This window comes from Schistocerca americana, chromosome 3 (genome assembly GCF_021461395.2).
Source record: "Schistocerca americana isolate TAMUIC-IGC-003095 chromosome 3, iqSchAmer2.1, whole genome shotgun sequence".
Taxonomy (NCBI): Eukaryota; Metazoa; Arthropoda; class Insecta; order Orthoptera; family Acrididae; genus Schistocerca; species Schistocerca americana.
In genome coordinates this window covers 168,701,797-168,727,492 of record NC_060121.1, presented here as the reverse complement: position 1 = coordinate 168,727,492, position 25,696 = coordinate 168,701,797, and the positions used below count along the sequence as shown (strand labels likewise).

Here is a 25,696-nt window from a genome sequence, read left to right as displayed (position 1 = left end):
ATTTTAACGTCACATTATGATGACGTCTATCTTCAAAGGAGAAGAACCACAAAATGGAGGAAACTGCTCTGTAGTCCGTTTTCATTTTTTTTTTATTGTCCAATGTTCTCACTTATTTATATTTATTTCACAATCTTTACTTTTTGCCTGTTTATTGCAATGGAAGTTATTTTACTCGCCAATTTTACGAAAACCTTCCCATTTTATATTAGTTCACGAAATATTCAGTAACATTATAACACTACATCTCCAACGCTTTAATGTCTTTTCGAAGTCTATGATTTACTTCCACACAGTGCTGAGCTCAAGACGTTCATTCTCAGAAATTTCTTTCTCAAGTTAAGTCCCGTATTTGGTACCAGTCTACTTCTACTAACGACGATTGCTCTCTTCGACTGTGCTAGACAATCAGCTGAGCACAATGCCTTCGCTACATTCCTAAATTGCGATGCAAAGTTGCTCACTTACATCACTTCCCCAGTCCCTAAGAGCTATGAATTTCCTTTGATTTACTACTAATCCGTATTATATGCCCAATAAACTGTTCAATCATTTCAGCTAGCCCATTAATTCCATAGACTTGAGCAATGAAATCAGTCAATCTTGTAGTCGATATCCTTTCACGCAAAATTTTATTCGCACTTTTGAACCAGCCTTTCACTGCACTGTTTGCGTCTTCAGTATACGCACAGGAGACAGAATAAAAGGCTCTAAGCACTATGGGACTTAACATCTGCGTCCCCTTGACTTACAACTACTTACACCAAACTAACCTAAGGACATGACACACATCCATGCTCGAGGCAGGATTCGAGCCTGAGACTGTAGCAGCAGCGCGGTTCCGGACTGAAGCGCCTAGAACCGCTCGGCCTCAGTGGCCGGCGGAGGAGACACAACTCGTGGGACAGTGATACGCAGCAGTATCGCGTAGACAACGTATGAAAGCGCGATGCACTGGCGGAGCTGCCATGTGCACTGCGGTGTTATTTGTGAAAGGGTTTGCGACATGAATATGGACGCACGACGGAAATTAACAGACGTTGAACGCGGAGTGGTAGTTGGAGCTAGACGCAAGGAACATTGTATTTCAGAAATTGTTAGGGGAATTCAATATTCCGAAATCCAGAGTGTCAAGAGTGTGCCGACAATACGAAATTTCAAGCATCAACTCTGATCATGGATAATGCAACGGCCGAGGACCTTAACTTAACGAGTGAGAGCAGAGACACAGCATGAAGTAACACTGGATGAAACAACGGCAGAAATCAATGTGGGGCATACGACGAACGTATCAGTTAGGACAGCGCTGGTGTTGTTGTTAATTGGTTGTAGCAGCAGGCGGCCCACGCGAGTGTCTTTGCTAGCAGCAAATCGCCTGCAGCGCCTCTCCCGGGCATGTGGCCATAACTGTCTCACTCTAGACGACTGAAAAACAGTGGTCTGGTCCGGTAACATCTGATGGTAGGTTTCGAGTATGGCGCAGATACCACGACATCATCGCCCCAGTTGTCAACAATGCACTGTGCAAGCTGGTGGTGTCTCCCTGATAGTGGCGGCTGTGTGTACATGGAAAGGACTTCGTCCTCTGGTGCAACTGAAATTACCGTTGACTGGAAATGTTTATGTTCAGCTACTTTAAGACCAGCTGCAGCCACTCAGTGGGTCCCCCAACATGGGCCATAATTGTTCGCGACTGGTTTGAAGAACATTATGAACAAATCGAGCGAACGATTAGGCGAACCAGATCGCCCGACGTGAATTGCGTAGGACATTTATCGGACAGAATCGAGAGGTCAGTTCTTGCAAAAATCATGCACTAGTTACATTTGCAGAACTGTGCACCGCTACAAAGGCAACATTGTTCAATATTTCTACAGGTGACTTCCAACAACTTGATGAGTCCATGCGAAGTCGAGTTGCTACAATGCAGGGCAAACGGTTATCCGACACGATATTATATATGTAAAATTCACCTCAATGTACAGTCTGTACGCAAGCACATCCCTGCATTACGCCGTTTTTAATCTGGTCTTCAATTCTTGCTGTTCCCTTTCCGCACCGTCTTTCTGTATAGCTTAGTCCCATTTTTCTGAAAATTTTTACATTGCCCGCTTTTCTGTAGAGTTTATACCTGTTTCGATAACAGTTTAATTTCTGCATTTTTTTACATTTTCGAACGCTCTTTCCAAGTCATAAGATCCAATGACAGTCTCTTGACGTGTCGTGAGTCTTTCGTCCGCTATTAACAGTGCCGTTAACACGACCTCTGTGGTGCGTTTACCTTTTCTGAAGGCAGATAGTCATTCCTTTAATATTACTCTGGACCACAACACAGGTTGCAACAGGTACTCAAGTACACTGCTAGACACTGAAACTGCTGCATCATGAAGGCGTAGTGCAAGAACTGTCGAACTGGCATGAAGTGCTCTACTTGTTTGGATATGTTAGTGATAAGCATCTGGCATGAAGTGCTCTACTTGTTTGGATATGTTAGTGATAAGCATCTCAGCACTACAGCAAAATGTTGGTAGGTAGAATGCCATCTGCAGTCTGTATCCACGGGAAGATTACGCAGCCGATTCCTTACTTCGAAAACTCGTTTGACTGATGATTGTGAGAAGACTGTTACATGCCCCGTGGTAGAAAGAGAAATTTCTACAAGCACATGGTGGAAGCCGACAGTTGCCTATCGATACTGTAGCTTATCACCCTGCAATATTGTTGCACATGTTGAGTTGCTGGGTTCAGGAGGGCCATACTCAACGTCTTGGTGGATCTCCACAGCTGAACTAGGCTAGCGCCCGAGAGAACGTGTTGTTTGATAGTGTGTCCGAGTAAGTACAGAAACGTCAGAAGTCAGAAAATAAGTTTTCTTGCTGCAAGACAAGTACTCACACGGGCTGTGCGTGAACGCCTAGAGCACCACAGGCTGTCAGCGCCGACCACTGTTGCGGATTCCCTTTGCGCGGCAGCAGAGAAATGAGCGCCGATTGTGGTCACTCGGCGACATCACCGCGTCGACTTTTTCCGATTCTGGGTACAATATCACGATGAATATAACCCTGCGTGCAGGCTCCGTGGCGAACGAACATTGCCAGACACTCTGCGACGTCGTCATATGGCTCTGGCATCTGGCAAGATGCTATGAAGTACCACTGACTACACAACACGACCATGCATAATTGGCATATACAGTAATTTCTACATTTCTAACACGTTAAGGACAGTGGCTGTGCTCTATCGTCGAAGCCTACGCAAAAGAGCTTGTTACCTTCGCTGTATTGAGCTGCCTCCATACTGAGAGTGTTCGATGTTGCGCTGGGCGGCCCATTCTCCAGATCTATCACCCATGGCAAACCCATAATCATTGTCAACACACTTACAAATCACTACTCCAGCCTTTACGACATGAAGTAAAACTGTATCCCAAAAAAGAAACCGTCCTCAAAAATTTTGATAACCGTATTATGCAGTTTCCAATACATTTATAGAACACACTTTTCGTGTCCAGCACAAGAAAATCAATCTGATATATTAGACAGTTGTTGTGCTAAGTTTATAATACTGCGTTAGTCGAGGCGTATTCTTCTTCCAATTTCTGAGACAGAATATATTGTCAACGGCCAACTAACAAACTATTATACTACAAACAGCCTACTGGACGAATACTAATCAGGCATAGTATGTGCCTTATTAAAGGTAACAGATGACCTGAAGCTCACCTTGGATGCGCAAGAGCTGACTATCATGTGCTTCTTAGACTTCAGCAAAGCCTTTAACACGTGCCGAAGTTACATTTTGCTCCTCAAACTTAGCATTCTAAATTTCTCGTCATGTGCAATCCAAGCGAGCCTAGTTATCCACTCAGCCCACCTCAAGATGTCAACAGAGCAGCAACTTAAATATTTAATTTTTCCTGTATTTTCTTAGTTGTATATACTGTTCAAATTTCGTGTGTGTTTTTCTGTTCAAGAGGTTCAATCTCACGTATTTGCTAGGGTAAATTCTTTCAGTCTGCAGCGCAATAGTTGCTCACTGAACAGCCAGCAAAATGGCATCAGCGTCCATTAGAGACACATCAAGAGGGTAGCAACATGCATATCTAGGATTCTGCCGGTTTTAATAGTTTACTTCTTCCGTTAGGCTTGCTAGGATTGTTAGAATGCGTACGTACTCTGGTGCGGACGCAAGAGGAGCTGGCCGCAGTTTGCGGAAAATTGATTGTTGTTTGGCTACGATCAGTCACCTCCAGGTGCAGTAGTGGCGGAGAATCTGGAATGTCGCGTGGGACACCTCAGTGGTCGCTCGTTTCTCCTACGGGCTCCTCTGTCGAGCCACCTCCTTGTGTACCTCACGCAATGGATCGACTCTCGCAGCAGGGTGAGTAGTGGGTGGTAACGCATCTGCTTCGTTCGAGGCGGAGGGCCAATGTGGAAGCTGGGCCTGTGGCGTCGCCTATTCGCCCTTTTAGCGAGCAGGCGGTAACTTACTTCCGTAGGGTCCGAACAGGCACACGTGGGCAGTGGCTTGTTACTAATCGAGAGCTCCAGCGTTAGGCGTCTTATGGAGCCCCATAGAAAGATAGTGTTCAGGGCTGGAAAGAAAGCCAATATGCATACGGAATGTCTACCAAGGGGCCTCATAGGAGATGTCGAGGAGGCCTTGCCTGCGGCTATCAAGCCGGCATGGTGCAGTAGTCTACTAGTAGTGGCTCACATTGGCACCAACAAAGCCTGTCGCATGGGTTCTGGACCCATCCACAGTTCACACAGGAGGCTGGCGGAAGTAGTAAAGGCTGTTGGCCTCGCATGCTGGGTTCAACTATGGCTTCCAGTCTGCATCATTGTTCCCAGAGACAATCAGGGTACTTTGGTTTCGAGCCGAGAGGAGGGTCTCAACCAAAGGAGTCGTCACTCCGTGACAGTCTTGGCTGCGGGTTTATAGACCTGCCTTATGCGGTGGGAAATTGTGGGACTCGATAGGTAAGGGGTGCACTATGCAGAGGAAGCAGCTGTTCGGGTAACAGAGTACTTGTGGAGGGCACACATGGGGCTTTTCTAGGCTAAGGGGTAGTTATACTTTGATGTACATTCATCAATCGATACGCAGACAGGGAAATCAGACAGCGTCGGAGAATCCAGAATGAGATTTTCACTTTGCAGCGGAGTCTGCGCTGATATGAAACTTCCTGGCAGATTAAAACTGTGTACTGCACTCGGGACCTTTGCCTTTCGCGGGCAAGTGCTCTACCATCTGAGCACGACGATGGTAGAGCACTTGCCTGCGGAAGGCAAAGGTCCCGAGTTCGAGTCTCGGTCCGCACACAGGTTTTATCTGCCGTGAAGTTTCATATCAGCGCACATTCCGCTGCAGAGTGAAAATCCCCATTCTGGAAACATCCCCCAAGCTGTGACTAAGCCATGTCTCCGCAATATCCTTTCTTCCGGGAGTGCTAGTTCTACAAGGTTCATAGGAGAGCTTCTGTAAAGTTTGGAAGGTGGGTGACTAGGTACTGGCAGAAGTAAAGCTGTGAGGACGGGGCGTGAGTCGTGCTTGGGGAGCTCAGATGGTAGAGCACTTGCCCGCGAAAGGTAAAGGTCCAGAGTTCGAGTCTCGGTCAGGCACACAGTTTTAATCTGCCAGGAAGTTTCAGCGTCAGAGTAAAGCCGACTTTCAAACTGAGGTATTTGGCGAGTTATACGCCATAGGAGGGACAGCGTTCAATACAGCTGACAAAAATATTGTCTCTATTTAGGTTGAATTTGAGTGTGACAGTGAAGTTATCTGGTCGCTTTGAACAGGTCTAGGTGAAACCAAATTAATCCTTGTATGTTTTTGCTGGCCACCCGGATTCACTGCGACAGCTCTAGAGTTATTCAAAGAAAGTCGACGATCAGTAGTACGAAAATACCCAGATGATGCAGTACTGGCCGTAGGTGACTTTAACCTACTGGGACGTCTATGGAATCGTTGCGGCAGACCGTCTTGCGAAGTACTTCTAAGCACTTTTTCTAAAACCTGTCTTGAGCAGCTAGTTCGGCAGCCCACACGTAATGGAAGTATCTTACACCTTGTAGCCACTAACAGGCCGGACCCTATAGATGTCGTCAGTGCAGAGAGCGGGAGTAGTGATCATGATATCATAGCGATTGTGGCTACGAAAGTTAATAAATCAGTCGAGAAGGCTAGGAGAGTGTTTTTGTTGAGAGAACATAAAAGCTTTTGTTAACAATGAACTGCAACCATTTGGTTCCAGTACAGTGGATATGGATGGATTATGGACAAAGTTTAAACAGATTGTAAATTGCCGATTAAGGACGGAGAATGCCACCGTGGTTTAGCAACGAAATTCGGAAACTGCTGAGGTAGCAACGGCTCTCGGTTCAAAAGAGAACCCGAAAATGAGTACAGGTAAAGGTTAGTGAGATTCTTAAGTGCGTTAAAAGATGTACGCTTGAAGCATATAACAAGTACCACCGTCATTTCCTAGCAAAAGATGTGACCCAGAGCCAGAGAAGTTCCTGGTCCTACGAAAAATTAGTTAGCGTGTCTGCGTCTTCCATCCAGTCAATCGTTGGCCAGTTTGGTGAGGCAGTTGAAGATGGTAAAACGAAAGCCGGTTTTAAATTCCGCGTTTAAGAAATCGTTCATGCAGGAAAATTGTAAAACACATATTGTAGCTCGTCCATCGCGCAGACTCACGTATTGACGACATAGTAACAGGCATCCCTGGCTAGAGAAACAACTGAAAAAAGTGAAAACAAATAAGTAGCTAGGTCCGAAAGGAATCCAACTTTGGATTTACAAAGAGACTCTATGGCAGTGGATCCTTACTTAGGTGGCCTTTGACGCGAATCTCTCGCCCAGCAAAAAGCCCCAAGCGATTGGAAAATACCGCAGGTGACTCTTGCATGTACAGAACGGACACGCAAAATTACAGACCAAGAGCCTTAGTATCAGTTTACTGCAGAATTCAAGAACATATTTTGAGTTCGAATATAATAAATTTTCAATAGGCCGAAAAGCTCATGTCCACGACTAAGTACGTTGTTATAAAGCAGCGCTAATGTGAAACTCAGCTTTCCTTTCTCTTATATGATATATTGCGGGCTATGGATGTAGGGCAACAGGGAGATTTCGTATTTCAAGATTTCCAGAAGGCATTTGACACAGTGTCTAACTGCAAACTTTTAACAAAGGTACGAGCATACTGAGTAGGTTCCCAGATACGGGAGTGGCTCGAAGACTTCTTACGTAATGTAAATGTTCAAATGTGTGTGAATTCCTAAGGGACGAAACTGCTGAGGTCACTCTTAGACTTACACTGCTTAAACTGCCTTAAACTCACTTATGCTAAGAGCAACGCACTTACCCACCCACCCACCCACCCACACAGACGTACACACGCACCCACACACACACACACACACACACACACACACACACACACACACACACGCGCGCGCACACACACCAATGCCCGAGGGAGGACTCGAACCTCCAGCGGGAGAGGCCGGGTAATCCGTGACATGGCGCCCCAGACCGCACGGCCACTCCGCGTGGCTCTTACGTAATAGAACTCAGTATGTTGTCCTCGACGACGAGTGTTCGTCAGAGGCACGGGGATCGTCAGGAGTTCGATAGGGACGTGTGATAGGAGCGCTATTATTTTCTGTATACATCAATCATCGGTCGGGAAGGGAACTCAAATGAGAATCCCTGGAGGGAAGACGGCGCTCTTTTCGAGGAACGCTCTTGACAAACTTTATAAAATGCATGAAACACAAATGCTCAATTTGTTTATATTTCATACCGATCGTTTTCGGTTATAAACCATGTTCGCGATCCCGTACGAAATACAAGATAAAAAACATGTCAAAATACAAAAAATTACCTACAAGGTCACAATATTATTTTGAATGTAAAAATAGATAACATTTTTATGCTAAAATTTTGTCTACAGCCGACATTACATACTGAAAGTAAAAGTATCGTTCATTTCGAACATTACAGGTGTTACATCTGTGTGAAGAGAGCCAACACGAGACATACACGAGTATTACAGACACAGAACTCGTAGTAAACACTTCGTAGCCAGGATAAAGATAACGTTGATCATATATCTCGCAAAAAATTGTATTTTAACTAAAAATTCTCAAGAAGATAATTTAATAAACGTTTAAATATCACTGAGTAAGTTTTTTATAACATACTTAATCACTCGAAGATAACATCATTTGTCTTCATAAACACCGTAGACTAACATCTTTACAATGAAATATAACCAATTTATCATAATTGGGTAAAAAACATAAGTTTCCAATTCATGCTAACATACTTGGCTAAAAGTTATTAACTCCATTTAGAATGTTTTTGGGAAATACGGTCCGGTAGCGCAGTAACTGTCGAGCCCAATATCTGTAATATCTGCAGCAATGGTAATCAGAAATTATTTTGGTCACCCTCATGTGAAACGCTAAGAACGTGTATGATCCGTTAGGGGGCATCCCATTGCAGAATCAGAATCGCAATCCTTCAGAAGTGATAAACTAACAGATTATGAAATTAAGAAAGTGTATACATTTACATACTGACAAGTAATAACTTCGAAGGATACATACAACTCTCGATGTTTATGGCAAGATTCTCCTACAGACAACGCCATTTTTCACCAAAACTGTACGAAACTGAAGCACAAATACAATTTGCTAAGTGGAAAAATAATCAGTGAGCTTAGGGCAGTCACATAGAGCAATTAATGTATTCATGCTGACACACAAGGCCAGAAAGTAGAAAACCTACCCATAGATCAATAAAAAAGTTGCTCTTCCGCCCATGTGGGTGACAGATGACTTTTTGTTAGAGATGTTTGTGGCCTAAACATTATAGGAATTACTTATAATCCATATTGTTTTATACTTATGGTTATATATTTTGTTCGATGATATGTTGTGAGGTACCTGAAAGCTACGCTTAAGATTCTGGTGCTTAATGGTTAACCTCCTGTATGGTCAAACCTTATACTGTTTTGTAGTTTCTGAAGGATTGTGATCCGGATTATTCCATGGGACAGCCGCCTCACGGGTCTGACCTTTTCTTATCGTTTCACATGATTGTGACAATGATACTTTCTGATTTTCTTTGCTGAGGATGTTTCAGATATTTGGTTTAATAATTATTGTGTTACTAGATGTTACTTTTGTCCCAAAAGTTTGTAAATTGAGCTAAAACGTATTCTGATAACTTCATTATATTTTATTGTAAAGATGATACCCTTTAGCCTTCATGATGACAAAGGATGTTCTTATCTTGGAGTAATTAAGTATTTAAAACTTATACAATTTAATTAAATATTTATTTTTTGTACTGTTGAAAATGATTAGTTAGAATATGATTTTCCTATGAGATGTTTGATTAGTGCTACATTCATCTTGCCAACGAATGTAATATCTCTGTAGTCCTTGATCTTTGAACTGTTTACTCTGTAATGCCAACATATGACTCGTGTTGGTTTTCTTCAGTTAGTTGCACTTTACACAGGTATAATATTTGTGATGTTCGTAATAAATGACACTTGTGGTCTTCATATGTAATGTTGGGTGCAGATAAATTTTTCGACGTAAATGGTTTTTCAGCTCTTACGTTCGAAATAATCTTGTGACCTTGTAGGTCATTTACTTTCTTCATTTTGACATGATTTTTGTTTTATATTTCGTAGAGGACAGTGAATGTAGTTTATGTCCGAAACTGGTCGGAATAAAACATAAATGCAGTCAGAATTTGTGTGTCATGCATTTTGTATAGTTTTTACAAGCTGATAACTGACTTAACAAGACGTTTAAACTACTGAGAAAATTTAGAGAACCAGCATTTGAAGCTGACTTTAGCAATTCTTCTGCCGCCAACGTACATTTCGAGTAAAGACCAAGAAAACAAGGTACCGAAATTTGGGTTCATACATCCGTACACAGATTGTCGTTTTTCGATCTCTCTCTCTGCGAGTGGAACAGCAAAGCGTGTGGGTAATAGTGGTAAAGTATATCCTCCACCACGCACCATACGACGGCTTGCGTAGTATGTATATGGATTTAGATTAGATGTTGATGTAGAATGTTTTCGCTGATATCCGACGTCTCGCCAGCAGTGCATCATGTCCGCTCATAAAATCGCGATGGAGGCAGGTCGTATCAGTCGCCCTGGGTTTCGGTATTAGGCCCTGTACTCTTTTATTATATGTAAATAATGTGTCGTCAGTTTTCTCCTACTGCAAATATCACATGTACTCCGATGACCAAAGTGTAAGATATTAGTGTGTTAAGACGTCGTATGACTGATACGATTGCAATAGTGACAGAGGGCATTTTACGAAGAACAGAGCAAGAAATTAAATACAGACTCTATAGTCTTCGTGATATAGACATGTAGAGATATGCTGATAATTTCTAAATAACTTTTAATATGGATTACCATATGGTACAATGTAGTTATCACATCTACTATAGTATTTTTTTCCCTTGATATCTGAAACGTGGGAGGTTTCAGAGAGTCAGTATGAGTATGCTGTTTGAGTTCATGAAGATCCCTTGCTAGTGGCTGGTATGAACATGTATGTCCTGCCACTGATACCAGACATGCTCTATGGTGACTGGGCAGGCCTGCCAAAGATTAGTACAGTGCAAGTTTGTATGGTGAACTGCAGTGCAGTGCATTATCCTGCAGGAATCTGCCATTTTATACACTGGCCATGTAGGCTATGGCTAAACGATTTGCCGCGCGGGATTAGCCGAGCGGTCTCAGGCACTGCAGTCATGGACTGTGCGGCTGGTCCCGGTGGAGGTTCGAGTCCTCCCTCGGGCATGTGTGTGTGTGTTTGACCTTAGGATAATTTAGGTTAAGTAGCGTGAAATCTTAGGGACTAATGACCTAAGCAGTTAAGTCCCATAAGATTTCACACACATTTGAACTAAACGGTTTGTACATCCCCTACGATTATTTCGTTGCTTGTATGGATCTGGAGAATCGCTTCTCTCTCTGCCTTTCGCCATGTCTACAAAAACGTCGGTGTCTATCTGACCTTAGCTATGATAAGAGATATCGCTGAACATAACATAATGCCACTCAGTGTTCCAGTGCCTGCAAGGCACTCTTGCCCGTGGTACGGCATTAGTAGTAAGTGATGCCTAGTAACTTAAGACATCAACAATACTTCGAGAGATCTGTTCCAGCGGTTCTTAGTGAAACTCTGCCTGTAGTCTCCGTCCGGAATTCGGTTGTTGTCATCTGCCTTCCAGGAGGCCCAATGTACGACTTTCCCAGTCTGAAAAGCAAGTTCCAGGTGCTGTCTATGCGCCGCCTTCGGTCAGCCATATGCTGTCGTCTGTCCTGTTTCAGAGGAAAGCTCTCAGTCTACGTTTTTGTAGACATGGCGAAAGGCAGAGAGCGGCTAACAGAAGTGGTAAAGACTGCCACTCATGCTTGCGAGATCAGAGCAGAGCTCACCCTTTGCAGCATAGTCGGCAGGACCGATTGCGGAACTCTGGTACAGAGCCGAGTGGAGTGTCTGAATCAGAGGCTCAAACAGTTTTTCGCGGGGTGGGCTGCAGATTCCTCGACTTGCACCACACAGTTATGGGATTTCGTGTTTCGCGGAATAGGTTAGGAGTCTACTACTCGCAGGAGGCGGCTACACTGGTAGCAGGGACAATGTGGCGTGGACTGGTCGGTTTCTTTTAGATTAGAGGGTCTCGGGAAAACACAGAGCTTTAGCCTCAAAGGGTGCAGGCAGAACACAGGAAGAACGTAGATACAGGAAACATCTGTATAACAATTCTGTTGTAAATTGTCGCAGCTGTATTGCGGAAGTACCAGAGCTCCAAGTGCTAATAGAAGCCACTGATGCCCAAATCGTTATAGGTAGTGGCTAAAACCGGAGGTAAGTTTTGCCGGAGCTTTAGCGAAGAATCTAACGGTGTTCGGAAATGATAAGCTAAGCTAGGCTGGCGGTGGCGAGTTCGTTGGTGTTAAAAGTAGTTTAGCCTGTTGCGAAATTTTAGTAGATACTTTATGAGAGTTAGTACGGGCAGAGGTCATTCTTGACAACCGGAATAAAATAATAATTGGATTCATTTACTAACCTCCCAATTCCGATGATACAATTGCTGAAAATTTCAAGGAAAACTTGAGTTTAATTTCAAACACTTTGACTCATACGATTATAGATTATTGTGACTTTAATTTACCCTCTATACGTTTGCGAAAATACGTGTTTAAATCAGGAGGTGCACACAAAACATCATCCAAAATTATGCTAAATGTATTCTCTGAAATTTATTTCGAGCAATTAGTTCACAAGGCCGCACGAATAGTAAACGGTTGTGATAACACACTTGAACTCTCAGCAAAAAATTAATCATGAGCTAATAACAAGCATCAAAAAGGATACAGGGATTAGTGAACACAGGGTTGTTGTAGCGATATTAAATATTGTAATCCCCAAATCCTCCAAAAACAATCGGAAAATATACCTGTTCAAAAAAGCAGATATAAATTCACTTGACGCATTCCTGAGAGACCATCTCCACTCCTAAATCAAATAAATTTACAAATGACGGAGCTGATCCTCCTTGGTACATAAAACGGGTCACAACACTGTGACAGAACCAACGAAAAAAACATACCAAATTGAAACGGACTCAAAAACTCCAAGTTTGACGATCTTCTAAGGAAACTGAAGGTTTAGCGCAGACTTCAATGAGAGAGGCTTATAATATTTTCCTCAACGAAACTTTGTCTCGAAACCTGTCAGAAAATCCAAAGAGATTCTGGTCGTACGCCAACAGAAAGACACAGTCAATGCCTTCTCCGCCGGATAGCAACAGAGATACTATAGATCACAGAGCTGCCAAAGGAGGATTACTAAACACAGCATTTCGAAATTCCTTCACAAAAAAGACAAAGTAAATATTCCAGAATTCGAATCAAGAACAGCCGCCAACATGAGTAACGTAGAAGCAAATATTCTCGGAGGAGTGAAGCAACTTATATAACCTAACAAGAGCAAGTTTTCCGGTCCAGATTGTATATGAGTTAGGTTCCTTTCAGAGTATGCTGATAAAGTAGCTCCATACTGAACAATCATATACCACCGTTCGCTCGACGAAAGATCCTTACCCAAGGACTTGAACGTTGCACAGGTCACACAGGAGTAATCCTCTAAATTACACCGGCCGGCGTGTCCGTGTGGTTCTAGGCGCTTCAGTCTGGAATCACGAGACCGCTACAGTCGCAGGTTCGAATCCCGCCTCGGGCATGGATGTGTGTGATGTCCTTAGGTTAGTTAGGTTTAAGTAGTTCTAGGGGTCTGATGTTAAGTCCCATAGTGCTCAGAGCCATTTGAACCACCAAATTACAGGCCCATACCATTAACGTTGATATCCTGAAATATGCTGGAATATATATTGCATTCGAACGTTATGAAATACCTAGAAGAGAATGGTCTATTGACACTCAGTCAACACGGATTAAGGAAACATCGTTCTTGTGAAACACAAATAGCTCTTTGACAAACTGCATGTTGGCTTCCGTCTGGTGTTCTTCGGCCGACGTTCATCTGATGATTTTTCGGACGTATCACCAGCACGAATGGTTGGTATTGACAAAGCTTCACCCTCCATTGCTTGTGGTTAAATGGAGCCGAGCTCGCAGCCGCAGACTATATGTACCTGGAGCGCCAACGTCGATGGCTCTTCCGCTGTCATTTCCGGTGCGGTTCTCCTCTTGCTACCTGCGACGGTCGTTCGCTGCAGCACGGGAAGCCAGGGTCCATTCACCTTAAGGGTGTCTCCTTTTTTGTTGAAGCTATTCCTGTGTTTTAACAACAAAGAAGAAAGCCTTAAGGTGAACGGATCCTGGCCTCCCGTGCTCAACGAACAACCTTCGCAGGGAGCAAGAGAAGAACCGCAGCGGAAATGACCGGGGAGAAGCTCTCGCACGCTGGAGAGCCAGGTACATATGGTCTGCGGCCGCGAGCTCGGCTCCAACGAGCTCGGAGCTTGGGCCACCAAATGGCGACTGAAATTCAAAGCAGGGAAGAGCCAGGCGATCATTTTCACGCGGACATCGGGTCGGTGTAGATCATGGGTGGCCCCGTCCAATGGTCACGCACTGATCTGTCATCGGCGTTAAATGGTCAGCGCCTGACGTGGAAGGCGCATATTCCGGAGATTTGGGCAAAGGTGCTGGCCAGAATGCGCCTTCTGTAACCGCTGCTGAACACAGAGTCAACACTATCTCCACACTGCGGCAGAACACTGTATCTGACCCTCATCAGGCCAATGTTGGAATAAGCGGCCATGGTCTTGGGGAAACGCGGCCGACACATCAGTCAAGCTGCTACAAACCGTGCAGAACAAAGCCCTCAGGCTTTCACTACGCCTGCCACGTGACTTCCACACGAAGGAACTACACGTACTTGGCGGGATACCGCCGCTTAAACAGCGCTTCCAGCAACTAGCTGCAAGTTTTTTTGCGCTAACGACAGACTCCAACAATCAGCTTGTCAGTGGCTTTGGGAACCAAGTCTACTGGCGACCGACCACACGCTGGCCGGACGTGGAGCGTGGGCAGCGAACACGCACCAGCAGCAAAATAATCAAGAATGCTAATACCAGTGACACCAAGAAGGAAATCCGTAAATGAGAAGAAAGAAAAGTCTACAGGCCGTTGTAGGAGCAGCAGTATAGGCTGCTTAACCTACGACACACCAAGGCAAGAAGCCTTAAGAAATCACGACCGGATGCTCGGCTCCAGTTCTCCACCAGCAATGGAGGGTGAAGCTTCGACAATGCCAGCCACTCGTGCTGCAGTAAAATCATCAGACGAACGTCGGCCGAAGAACGCGAGACAGAAGTCAATAGGCAGTTTGTCAACAAGTGGTCACGAAAGCTTTAGCAATTTTGAAATAGCTCTTTACTCATCCTAAGTTGTTGAATGCTATTGATAAGGGATTTGAAATTGATTCGGTATTTCTAGATTTCCAGAAGGCTTTTGATACCGTACCACAAACGCGGCTTGTAGTGAAACTGTGTGCTAATGAAATATCGTCTCAGTTATGTGACTGGGTTCGTGATCTCCTGTCAGAGAGGTCACAGTTCGTAGTAACTGACGGTAAGTCCCCAAGGCAGCTTTATAGTCCCCCCTGCTGTTCCTTATAAATATAAACGATTTGGGAGACAATCTGAGCAGCCGTCTTAGGTTGTTTCCAGATGATGATGCCGTTTATCGACTAGTAAAGTCATCAGAAGATCAAAACAAATTGCAAAAAGATTTAGGAAAGATATCCGTATGGTGCAAAAATTGGCAATTGACCTTAAATGACGAAAAGTGTGAGGTGATCCACATGAGTGCTAAAAGTAATCCATTAAACTTCTTTTGCAGGATAAATTAGTCAAATCTAAAATCCATAAAGACAAGTAAACACCTAGGAATTATAATTATACAACTTAAAGTGGAAGGAACACACAGAATATGTTGTGGAGAAGGCTAACCAAAGACTGGGTTTTATTGGCAGAATACTTAGAAAATGTAACAGATCTGCTAAAGAGACTGTCTACACTAGTTTTTCTGTCCTCTTTTAGAATACTGCTGCATGGTGTGGGATCCTTACCAGATAGGACTGACGGAGTAATCGGGAAAGTTCAAAGAAGGGTAGCACGTTTCGTATTATCGCGAAATAGGGGAGAGAGTGTCAATAAAATAATACAGGATTTGTTGTAGACACAGTTGAAACAAAGGCGTTTTTCGTTGCGGCAGATACTTCTCACGAAATTTCATTCACCAATTTTCTACTCGGAATGCGAAAATACTTTCTTGCCGCATATGTACAGAAACAATAATCATAATAAAATAAAGGAAATCACAGCTTGCATGGAAAGGTATAGGTGTTCGTTTTTTTCTGCGCACTGTACGAGATCGGAATAATAGAGAATTATTGTGAAGATAGTTTGATGAACCATCAGCCAGGCACTTAGACGTTATTTGCAGAGTATCCATGTAGATGTGGATGAAGATGTCTAGTTATCAGAGTCATTTAAACAATCCGTTCCTTAGCTTGTTGCCACGCTGTCCAATGTCCCTCACGCCCCTCACTCGACTCTAGTGAAGTCTGAAAGATGGCGATAAGCTTCACGTTCACCTCCCCTGGATATAATGCGTTGCAGTACGTAACTGAAGAATTGTGTTAGCAGTAGATACTGCTAACAGCATCATAAAGTCACACCATTCCCCATCTGTAGTAATAGTTTTCTTCCGAGCGGAATATACTGAAAATAAACGTAATTAACATATCCTTAGGCATGGAATTTCAATTTTGTAGCGTTCGGTCAAAATGTTAATTTAACAGCCCTTGAAATGGGATCAAAAGAAGACTGCATCGCACATAGCTGGTTGTTCCCCCACCAGAACTGAGGAAAAAAATTAGTGAACAAGGTAAAAAAAACTTCAAAATCCATCCCTCTATCGCTGATGAGGAATTCGGCGGTAGAGAGTTAACATGAATGCATGATATCAAAATTTGTGTGAATGTTGCGTGTACTGTCGATGGTGATGTTAGCCACAGAGTTGATGTGGAGTACCATACCTTACTGTTTTTTATTAATATTTCTCTCTCTCTGAAAGCGTCGGTTTTAGCATGATCGGTTTAGATTTACACGCTGCTGTAAAAAAAGAAAAATGAAAAAAAGGAGAACCAAGGAGGAAACAATTAAAGTGAAGTGTACTGTGCATGAATACATACAAGCTCCATAAACGTAGAACCTCTTGTTGTCGACGTTGTACGCCATGCATTGGGTTTTTGTTCTTAAAGCAGTTACTACGAATCTCAACTCTACTTGTTCGTGTACGAGAAAAGTTAAATGCGGCGAATTACAAGTGGCTGCCGCGTAAGCCTTGACTATTTGTCTCACTTTAATTAGGCGATTTAGCTTGCAGTTAGCAATGTGATTCTTTTTGAGCTCAATAAAGGGCAGCCTCAAAGTTCGTGCTGCTTTTGGATACCTCTAGAAGTTTACATTTTCACTAAATTTATTCACATAATATTTCCTTCCACCTCTCATAAAAAATGAAGCAGAACTGATTTGCATATAATGAGTTTCAGGTATTATTACGCATGTTTCAAGTTTTGCAGTAACTTTAAAATTAATTTAACTACTTTAATTAAATGATTTCAAGATCGCGCTCACATTTCAGGTAAGTAATGGCCCAACCTCATGCCGAGTGGGCCAAATATCTCAATAGAATCGTTTCGCAGTTGTAGACACGGGAAGGAAGACAAATTCTGATTTACGCTACACTGTCATTTGTTAGAAACCACCATTCAACTGTATTTAATGGACGTTTACAATGGAGACAGAAAGTTTAAGAAATAATAAACTTAGATTAAAACAATTTTATTGGTACAGCCGAACGAAAATCCTAGAAGAGTAATTATGGTGGGTTAAAGCACCATTTTCTCACCATCGCCGACTATGACAAATGTTATCATGTTAACGAAAGAAACCTATCCTGAACTTGAGAGAAAAGATACTATGAAGTAAATCTCAAATGTAAGTTACAAAACCGCAGACTAATTACTCGAAGCTAAAGGTTTATTGTGGACTCCTGCATGTATGATCTGTAATTGCTTATATAGTAGTTTGTTGCTTACAGTTACATTTTTAGATCCATGTCCATGTGTTATTTATATGTATCAGTTGGTTGCTTCCAGGGTTCAACAATTTATGTGACAGAAGTGCATTTCGATCTAACAATACTATCAGGGTCCATTAAGGTGACAGAAAGAGTGCAAGGTATACAAAAATCATTATGAAGCGTTATACTTGAAATAGAAGCAACAACAAATGTTAAACAAAGAGATTTTATAAATATTTCAAGACGTCATATCATCTGATCACTTGCATGCAAACACAATCAATATTTTGCATAATAAAAATCGACAGAATGTACTTGTTATCAGTGCATCTGGGAAAGCACAACTGAATGGCAGTTGCCACTTATTACAATAATAAACGTTAAAGTGCATCTCTTTATTGCACTCATTTTATTTGTAAACGTAGTTGAATGCATTGTTTGTTTCATGTTTTAGCATGCACAAAGAAATATTTTCTCAGAAGCAACATGATTTACAAACAGTTAGCAGTACTGTATATTCAAGATGCAATATGACTATGTTTATACCGTTTTATATCCTGCAGTGAGGCCCCTTTGACTTTTGGAAACGACCAACGATCGACAAAACATCATAAACTATAAATTTCGCATCTTGAACACAGTTTATTTTATTTCAGCAGTTGCAGGTGTTCAGCTTTACAGACATCAACAGCTGTTGGGCTGAAACCGGTCATCTGCTCAAATTAACTACAATGCGACCTAGAGAGTGTGTTCTACTGAGCAACATTTTATGTGATACCTGACGTCAGGACTGCTCAATTCATATTCAGGTAGCAACGCTACAATGTTTAGTGTGGAGAATCTACACCAAAGAATAAAACCAATGTCATTATGATACTTATTTTGATATGTCAATCATCAAAGAACATAATTAATTACTTGAGATCCTAACTTGACGATCAGTTCGGCTTTCATATAGTTGGAAGTCTATCGATCGGACGTCGTTTCGACACTTCACGTGTGAAGTTTTGGAGTTATTTAAATGAGCAGCTCATAATTTGACCTCACGAGCCCGAGTGATTCCATTTCCAGCCCATTCCAATAAACAATACACTGAGGGGTCTTCGGGAATGGAATCAGGAAACCTTCACCTTAGCTGTAAGGAAAGCGATTCACTAGAGTAGGGAACAGTTCGGAACAGGTCAGAACCCAGTCCATTTTAGAAGAAATGAAAACGGAAACTGAGCAAAGTAAGAATGAATTAATACATGATTTTAACCCAGAAATTAAAAAGAGCACCGAGATCAGCTGGAATGTTCTGCTACGTCAGAATAGGCATTAACAATGTGAAATCAAATTTGGACCAAAGGCTTCCAGTGACAAGAAGCGAACTGGAATGGTCGGTGGAAAGGTGAACCTCTGAATAGTAGCATGAACAGTGTCGTGAAATATCATGTCAGGAGTTCGGTATCTAGACAGGTGACAGCTTTCGGATGAAACACAGAAAGCACCTGAAGAAGATGCTTTACACGAACTCGCTTCTATGCTTTAACAGAGGGTAGGTTGTTCAGAAGAAAACGGGAAAATTGCGCAGAGTAGGCAACAACAATTTCGAACTGCATTGAGATGATACACGATCAGACAATTGCAGCTAACTAAATGAGGTCTATCTACATCCAGTGCAGTTTTTGAAAAGGCCACGAAGAAACACGCATAAACTCAGGAAAACTTCAAAACACCAAGATCGTTAGTAAAGCGTTTACTTCGTTAACCTGTTCCGGTAAGACAAAGTTGTCATCTTTGGATCTTATGCTCTACAAATTCACACAATCTCCTCCATCCGTGCTACGTATCGTGTCATATCACAAACATGCATGTGAAGATCATGAACATCATTGCATATCGTCATGTCATATTTAAAATAAACAAATTTCCTCACAGTCTAATGATTGGCAGCTATCCCATAAATACGGAGAAACGTAAGATAATAAGTGAAACAAGAGGAGAAATCAATAATTATCAATCCAAGATCAGTGCAAACATGAAGGGCACGTCATATCATCAAGAACATCTCAATTCCTCACGTTATTTTCGTTCCTGTTGAACATTCGCCGTCCCGTATAATGTATTGGATTCTATTTGTCACATATTTGTAGAGTCAACTGCATGTCTTCGAAGGTAGTCCTACCTCGTTTATTGTCTGGTGATATGACATATAACCGAATGATTTGCCGAAATCTACGAAGAGTAGGTCAACCTATACAAATGCATTCTTTGCTTCCAAGACATCGTATATGAGTGAAACAAGCTGTAGTTTATGCGGTCGGGCCGGCCGCGGTGGCCGAGCGGTTCTAGGCGCTACAGTCTGGAACCGTGCGACCGCTACGGTCGCAGGTTCGAATCCTGCTTGGGTCATGGATGTGTGTGATTTAGTTAGATTTAAGTAGTTCTAATTTCAAGAGGACACATGACCGCAGAAGTTAAGTCCCATAGTGCTCAGAGCCATTTGAACCATTTATACGGTCGGCTATACATTAATACCTGCTGATTCTTGACAGAGACTTATTTTCCTCCACGAACGTCTGTAATCTTGAACTCAGACAGCCCACACGGATGCAGCAACAGACGGAGGTCCGCAACGTTAGTCTCTAGTTTTCTGAATGCGTTTCTTCTTTGTAAACGGGAGTGATCTTTCAAATATGTGGCATTATTCGCTGCGCAACAGGTTCTCGGTAAATACAAGCTAGGACAGGAGCTAATTCTGCATCGTATTCGCAGTAAATTTCGTGTCCAGATTGAGTACATACAATTGTTTCCCATAGCGAATTTCTTACATCAGTATTTGTCGTTTGTACGATTGTGCGGTGGTGATAGATTGATGTGCGATATCCTCACGCATGGACACATTTTTAAAAGGGCAGTTTCATATTCCTTCTTTCTGTGTATCATGTCCAGTTCCTATACCAGACTAATCACAGATTTAACAAGATGCCTTCTGTGAGTTAACATTACAGTTGGTCTAGCACAGAAGAATTACGTTACGATAAAAATAGTAACACCTATAGCTGACGTACTCAGTATACTGTGCCTCGGTAATATACGAGGTGTGTGGAAAAGTAATGAGAGTGGTTTTTTTTCAAGCAACAGTATTGTCCCCCCCCCCCCCCCCCCAAAGTAGTTCTCTTTGGCAACTACATACCGTCGGAGCGTTTGTTACCCTGTGTTGGTAGTAACGCTGAAAATCTTCAACTGGTTGGGCGTTGAACAAGATAATCACATTCTTTCGAATGTTCTCCAGAAATATAAGATAAGTAAGAAATCCATCAGGGACATCACAATGCTCATAAAGCTGCCAAAGTCGTCTGTTGATGCTGTCGCGTAGTGGAAACTCGAAGAAACAACCACAGTAAAATTAAGACCACGTGGACCTCATATGCTGACGGACAGGGACTGTTGAGCGTCGCAGGTGTGTGGGGCGGAGAGGGGGGGGAGGGTTTGCTGTGAAAAACTTCATCATGAAGTCAGCGCAAGCAATCGGTCATGGGTTCCGAAGTGCTCCCAGCAGTTCAGCTAGTACAGTGACCGTGCGTAGGGACTTACAAAGAGCGGGGTTCTAAGGTCGAGCACGTCTTCATAACCCAGACGTATCTGTAGGCTAAACAACGCTCAAGGTGGTATAAAGACAAACGCCATTGGACAGTAGGTGGGTGGGAACTAACCATTTGATGACTCGTGCTGTATCTTGTGGGAATCCCGTGGAAGTGTTTGAGTTTGCCTGATGCCTGAAGAAAACTGTCTGCATCTGTATGGTGTCAACAGTGAAGTACCAAAGAGGTGCTCTTACGGTTGTATCTCCTAGATAAGATGACGCTAAATGCGGAAGTACATGAACAAATTTTGCAGCAGAGTGTACTGCATGCTGCGGAGGAACGGTTAGGAGAGGATAATTCTTTGGTAGCAGTTTGCTAATGCCAGATGTCATAAAACAGAAATTATGAGTCAATATTTTGTGGAAAACAACATTCCTGAGATGGACTGGCCTGTCTAACGTCCAAATACGAACCAAATGGTAAACCTCTGGGATGTCCTCCGTTACTGCCTCCTCTGATCTCGGCTCTTCAAAGACAATGGGCTGTCATTCCTCCATAGACAATGAGACACCTGACCATAACCGAGTTCAGACCGTCATAAAAACGAAGGATTGACGCACCTCATATTAATATCTGCTAAAAGGTATCCACATACGTCTGCTCAGATTGTGTAACTTAGTTGCAAACATAATAATTTTGTACTGCGATTATGCTGCTTTATCTCTAACATATACAGTTTCACTCATGTTCTTCAACTTAGTATTCATGTGGCTTTCTACGATCTACGATCAGGAGTTTGTGCCAACCAGTATAGCACTGTACTAGAAGTAATATCTTATTGCAGAGAGGAAAGTTGTTTGGAGTGAAGGCTACTAAGGTAATACAGCGTTAGCAGCCTACTTAAGAACTACTTACCGGGCTCAGGGGACCCATAGGGCGTATCCAGGCTTGTGGCAGGACCCAGCGCTCGTCACCAGCCTGAAACAGAGAACGACACGTGAGACAGCTAGCGGATTAAATGTAAGGAGTTATAGGATGGTCCAGCAAATGGAGAGAACTTTCTCTTTGACTTTTGTCATTTCTCCTCTCATTATCTTCTGTCATCATGTACTTCAGTATGGTATAGTGGAGGCTAGGGATTACGTAAATCAGGTGTTCTGTTACGCCACCAAATAGTGCTCTTACAGCGAGTAAGTTTATGTCCCTGTTATGATTTAGTCGTGTAACTAAGCATTTTTATTCTGATACTTGCTGATCACCTGTTGTTCGGTTATTACGATTTTGCTCCAGACGTCTAAGAACTGTGCTTATACACTGAGGGGACAAAAGTCATTCGATACCTCCTGATATAAAGTCAGATTTGCTTTCTCCCAGCGTAGTGCAGCCACTCGACGTGGCGTGGACTCAAGGAGTCGCTGGAAGTCTTCTGCTGCCTCTATAGCAGTCCTTCATTGTGAAAGTGTTGCTGGCCCAAGATTTTGTGCACAAACTGACCTCTCGATTATGTTCCGTAAATGTTCGATGGGATTGATTTTGGCCTATGTAAGTCTCCAAATCATGAGCTCGAATTGTCCAGTCCGCAGCTCGTGGTCTAGTGGCTAGCGTTCCTGCCTCTAGATCGCGGGGTACTGGGTTCGATTCCCGGCCGGGCTGAGGATTTTTCTCTGCCCGGGGTCTGGGTGTTTGTGTTGCCCTCATCAATTCATCGTCATCATCATCGTCGTTCATGACAGTGGATATATTGGACTGAGTAAAAAACTTTGGACTGTGTAAAGACTGGAGCGGGCGCTGATGACCACGCAGTTGACTGCCCCAAAAACCAAACATAATCATCATCGAAATATGCAGAATGTTCTTCAAAGCAGTCGCATGGCGCGTTGTCATCCATAAAAATTCCAACATTGTTTCAGAACATGAAGTCCATGAATGGCAGTGAATGGTCTACAGGTAGCCGAACGTAACTATTTCCAGTCAATGATGGATTCAGTTGTACCCGAGGACAGAGACAACACCAGCTTGTACAGTGCCTTGTTGACAACCTGAGTCCATGGCTTCGTTAGGTCAGCGCCGCACTCGAACAACAGCACCATTACCTTACCAGCTGAAATCGGGACATCTTCCAGTCGAGTCCAACCGATATGGTCACGAACCCAAGAGAGGCGCTGCCGGTGAGGTCGTGCTGTTAGTAAATGCAATCGCGTAGATCGTGTGCCGCCAGAGCACATTAGTGCCAAATTTCGCAGCATCATTCTAAAGGATACCCCTCACATCGATATTTGCAGTTATTTCACGCAGTGTTGTTTGTCTATTAGCAAACTCCATAGCTCTCGGTCATTAAGTGGAGGCCGTCGGCTACTGCATTGTCAGTGGTGAGACGTATTGCCAGAAATTTGATATTTTCGACACACTGGTGACGCTGTGGATTTGGAATACTGAATTCCCTGATGATTTCCGAAATGGAATACGCCATGCGCCTATCTCTAACCACAATTCCTCGTTCAACTTCTGTTAATTCCCGTAGTGAGGCCATAGTCACTTCGGACACGTAGTCATATGAATCACAAGAGCACAAATGACAGCCCCGCCAAGGCACGTTTTATACCTTGTGCACCCGATACTGACGCCATCTGTATATGTGCATATCACTTTCCCAAGACTTCTTTCATCTCAGTGTATGTCACGTTCTCTAGTAATAGTGCCTCTAATTGTACCCTGTCGCTATGGTAATTGTCTCCTGCTGTTACGTCGGAAGTTTACCCAGCTGAACCCGGTATTCTCCGACGCTGTTTTTGGTGATAACTTCCAATTACCACAAATACACTGTAGTTGAGAAAAGTAACAGTACTCCTCGAACGAGATGGGTTGTTCATATTCACAGGACATGTACATTAGTATGTTCTGCAGGAATTATTAGCATTTGAACTATGTCGGCCCGCAGGTTCAAGGTCAATATCGAAATTGCGGCGCAGTACCACCAACCGGTAAAATGTGCCTGCGCTTCTCGTTGTCTTATAAACCGACGGTAATAGATCAGTGTGAATCGAGCAGACGTGTAGGATGTCTCGCAGAAGTACACGCGAACCGTACCATCGAATCAGCGAGTTCGAAACGGGGCGCATTATTGGCATGATGGAATGTGGAGAAATTCATCCGGGAAATTGCTACTCGTGTGGGACGAAGTGTTTCGGTGGTTCAACTGGTATGCACAAAATGGACTGAACATTATAGTATCCACTACAATACCAACTAAGACACTTTGCTGGGGAAATGATGACCCAACAGTGACTAGCATCCAGACTATCAGGCGTTTTGTGCTTTCATGCTTACCTAGAGTCAGCTTCCTTCTCCATGCTCTACTTCGGATTTGCTGACTTTTTCGCCACACACCTTTCAGTACGGCACTGTAGCCCTCGCTCACAGTGCCTACAACGAGACTCTCAGCTTCCCGTACACATGTTAATCCATCTGTCTGTTGTTCCAACCCAGGCAGCGACGACGCAGCCGTTAAACCTTCAGGAATTCAAACGAGTTAGAGCCATGCCTACATTCCTCGCGCTGTTTCTGCCCGCCACTATTCAAGTTGGACAATGTGCTGATCTGTTTGCTTATTCTGTTGCTTACGTCGACCTCTTCAGTTCCATAACCTAGCAGCTTAACCTGTTCCTTAATCTAGGTACAGCTTTTCATCCTGTTGTATGTTTACTTATGTGACCATCTCAATGCCTACTATAACAATTTTCGTGTTCCAGCAGACACTCTAGATTGCAAGGCGTCTTCCTCGAAGCCTGCCCTCCCTGCTTCTCACATTGTCAGTGCTCTTCTTCATAGTATACATTCTGCATCATGCTTGACGCTTTCCCTTGACATCTTGCCAGTCCTTCTTTCTTATCAGCATAATTTGTCTTCGGCGTTCCTCCAGGTGCAACATCTTACTAAATACCCATAAATCCAATGTATTAGGCCACCTCTATAACCTTTCCCACTTTTACTGTGGGCTCCAGCCCTTTCCAGGGCAATCTCATCGGACCATCCACACCACTACTGTGATAAATGCATCTCTGGCAACATCATCTCGAGGGCATCGTGCCTCCGCTGCCCCCATTGTCTCCTCGGGCCCTATCATCTCAAGCGTCACCATCACCTCCAGTGACACCATCCCCTCAGATGTCACCATCACCTCTAGTGGCACTAGTTCAAAAATGGTTCAAATGGCTCTGAGCACTATGGGACATCTGAGTTCATCAGTCCCCTAGACTTTGAACTACTTAAACCTAACTAACCTAAGGACATCATACACATCCATTCTCCTATTCCCCTAGGCAGGATTCGAACCTGCGTCCATAGCAGCAGCTCGGTTCCGGACTGAAGCGCCTAGAACCGCTCGGCCACAACGGCCGGCTGGCATAAGTACCACCTCCAATGGTACCAGAACATCCGGCGGC

At 43.3% G+C, this 25,696-nt stretch overlaps 1 protein-coding gene across 1 annotated transcript in view; it reads right to left on the bottom strand.

Annotated features, from left to right (window-relative positions):
* The window catches only part of LOC124605947, a gene marked incomplete at its 3' end in the record, with an annotated part of 49,772 nt that extends 24,344 nt beyond the window's left edge, over nucleotides 1–25,428 (bottom strand). The window contains exons 1-3 of the mRNA XM_047137907.1: nucleotides 25,297–25,428; nucleotides 22,170–22,232; nucleotides 16,925–17,054 (exon numbers count right to left, since the gene is read on the bottom strand). Of these exons, the coding sequence (XP_046993863.1) occupies nucleotides 16,925–17,054; nucleotides 22,170–22,232; nucleotides 25,297–25,428 (325 nt within the window). The remainder of the gene's footprint in view (nucleotides 1–16,924; nucleotides 17,055–22,169; nucleotides 22,233–25,296) is intronic.
* Between the last annotated feature and the right edge of the window lie 268 nt (nucleotides 25,429–25,696).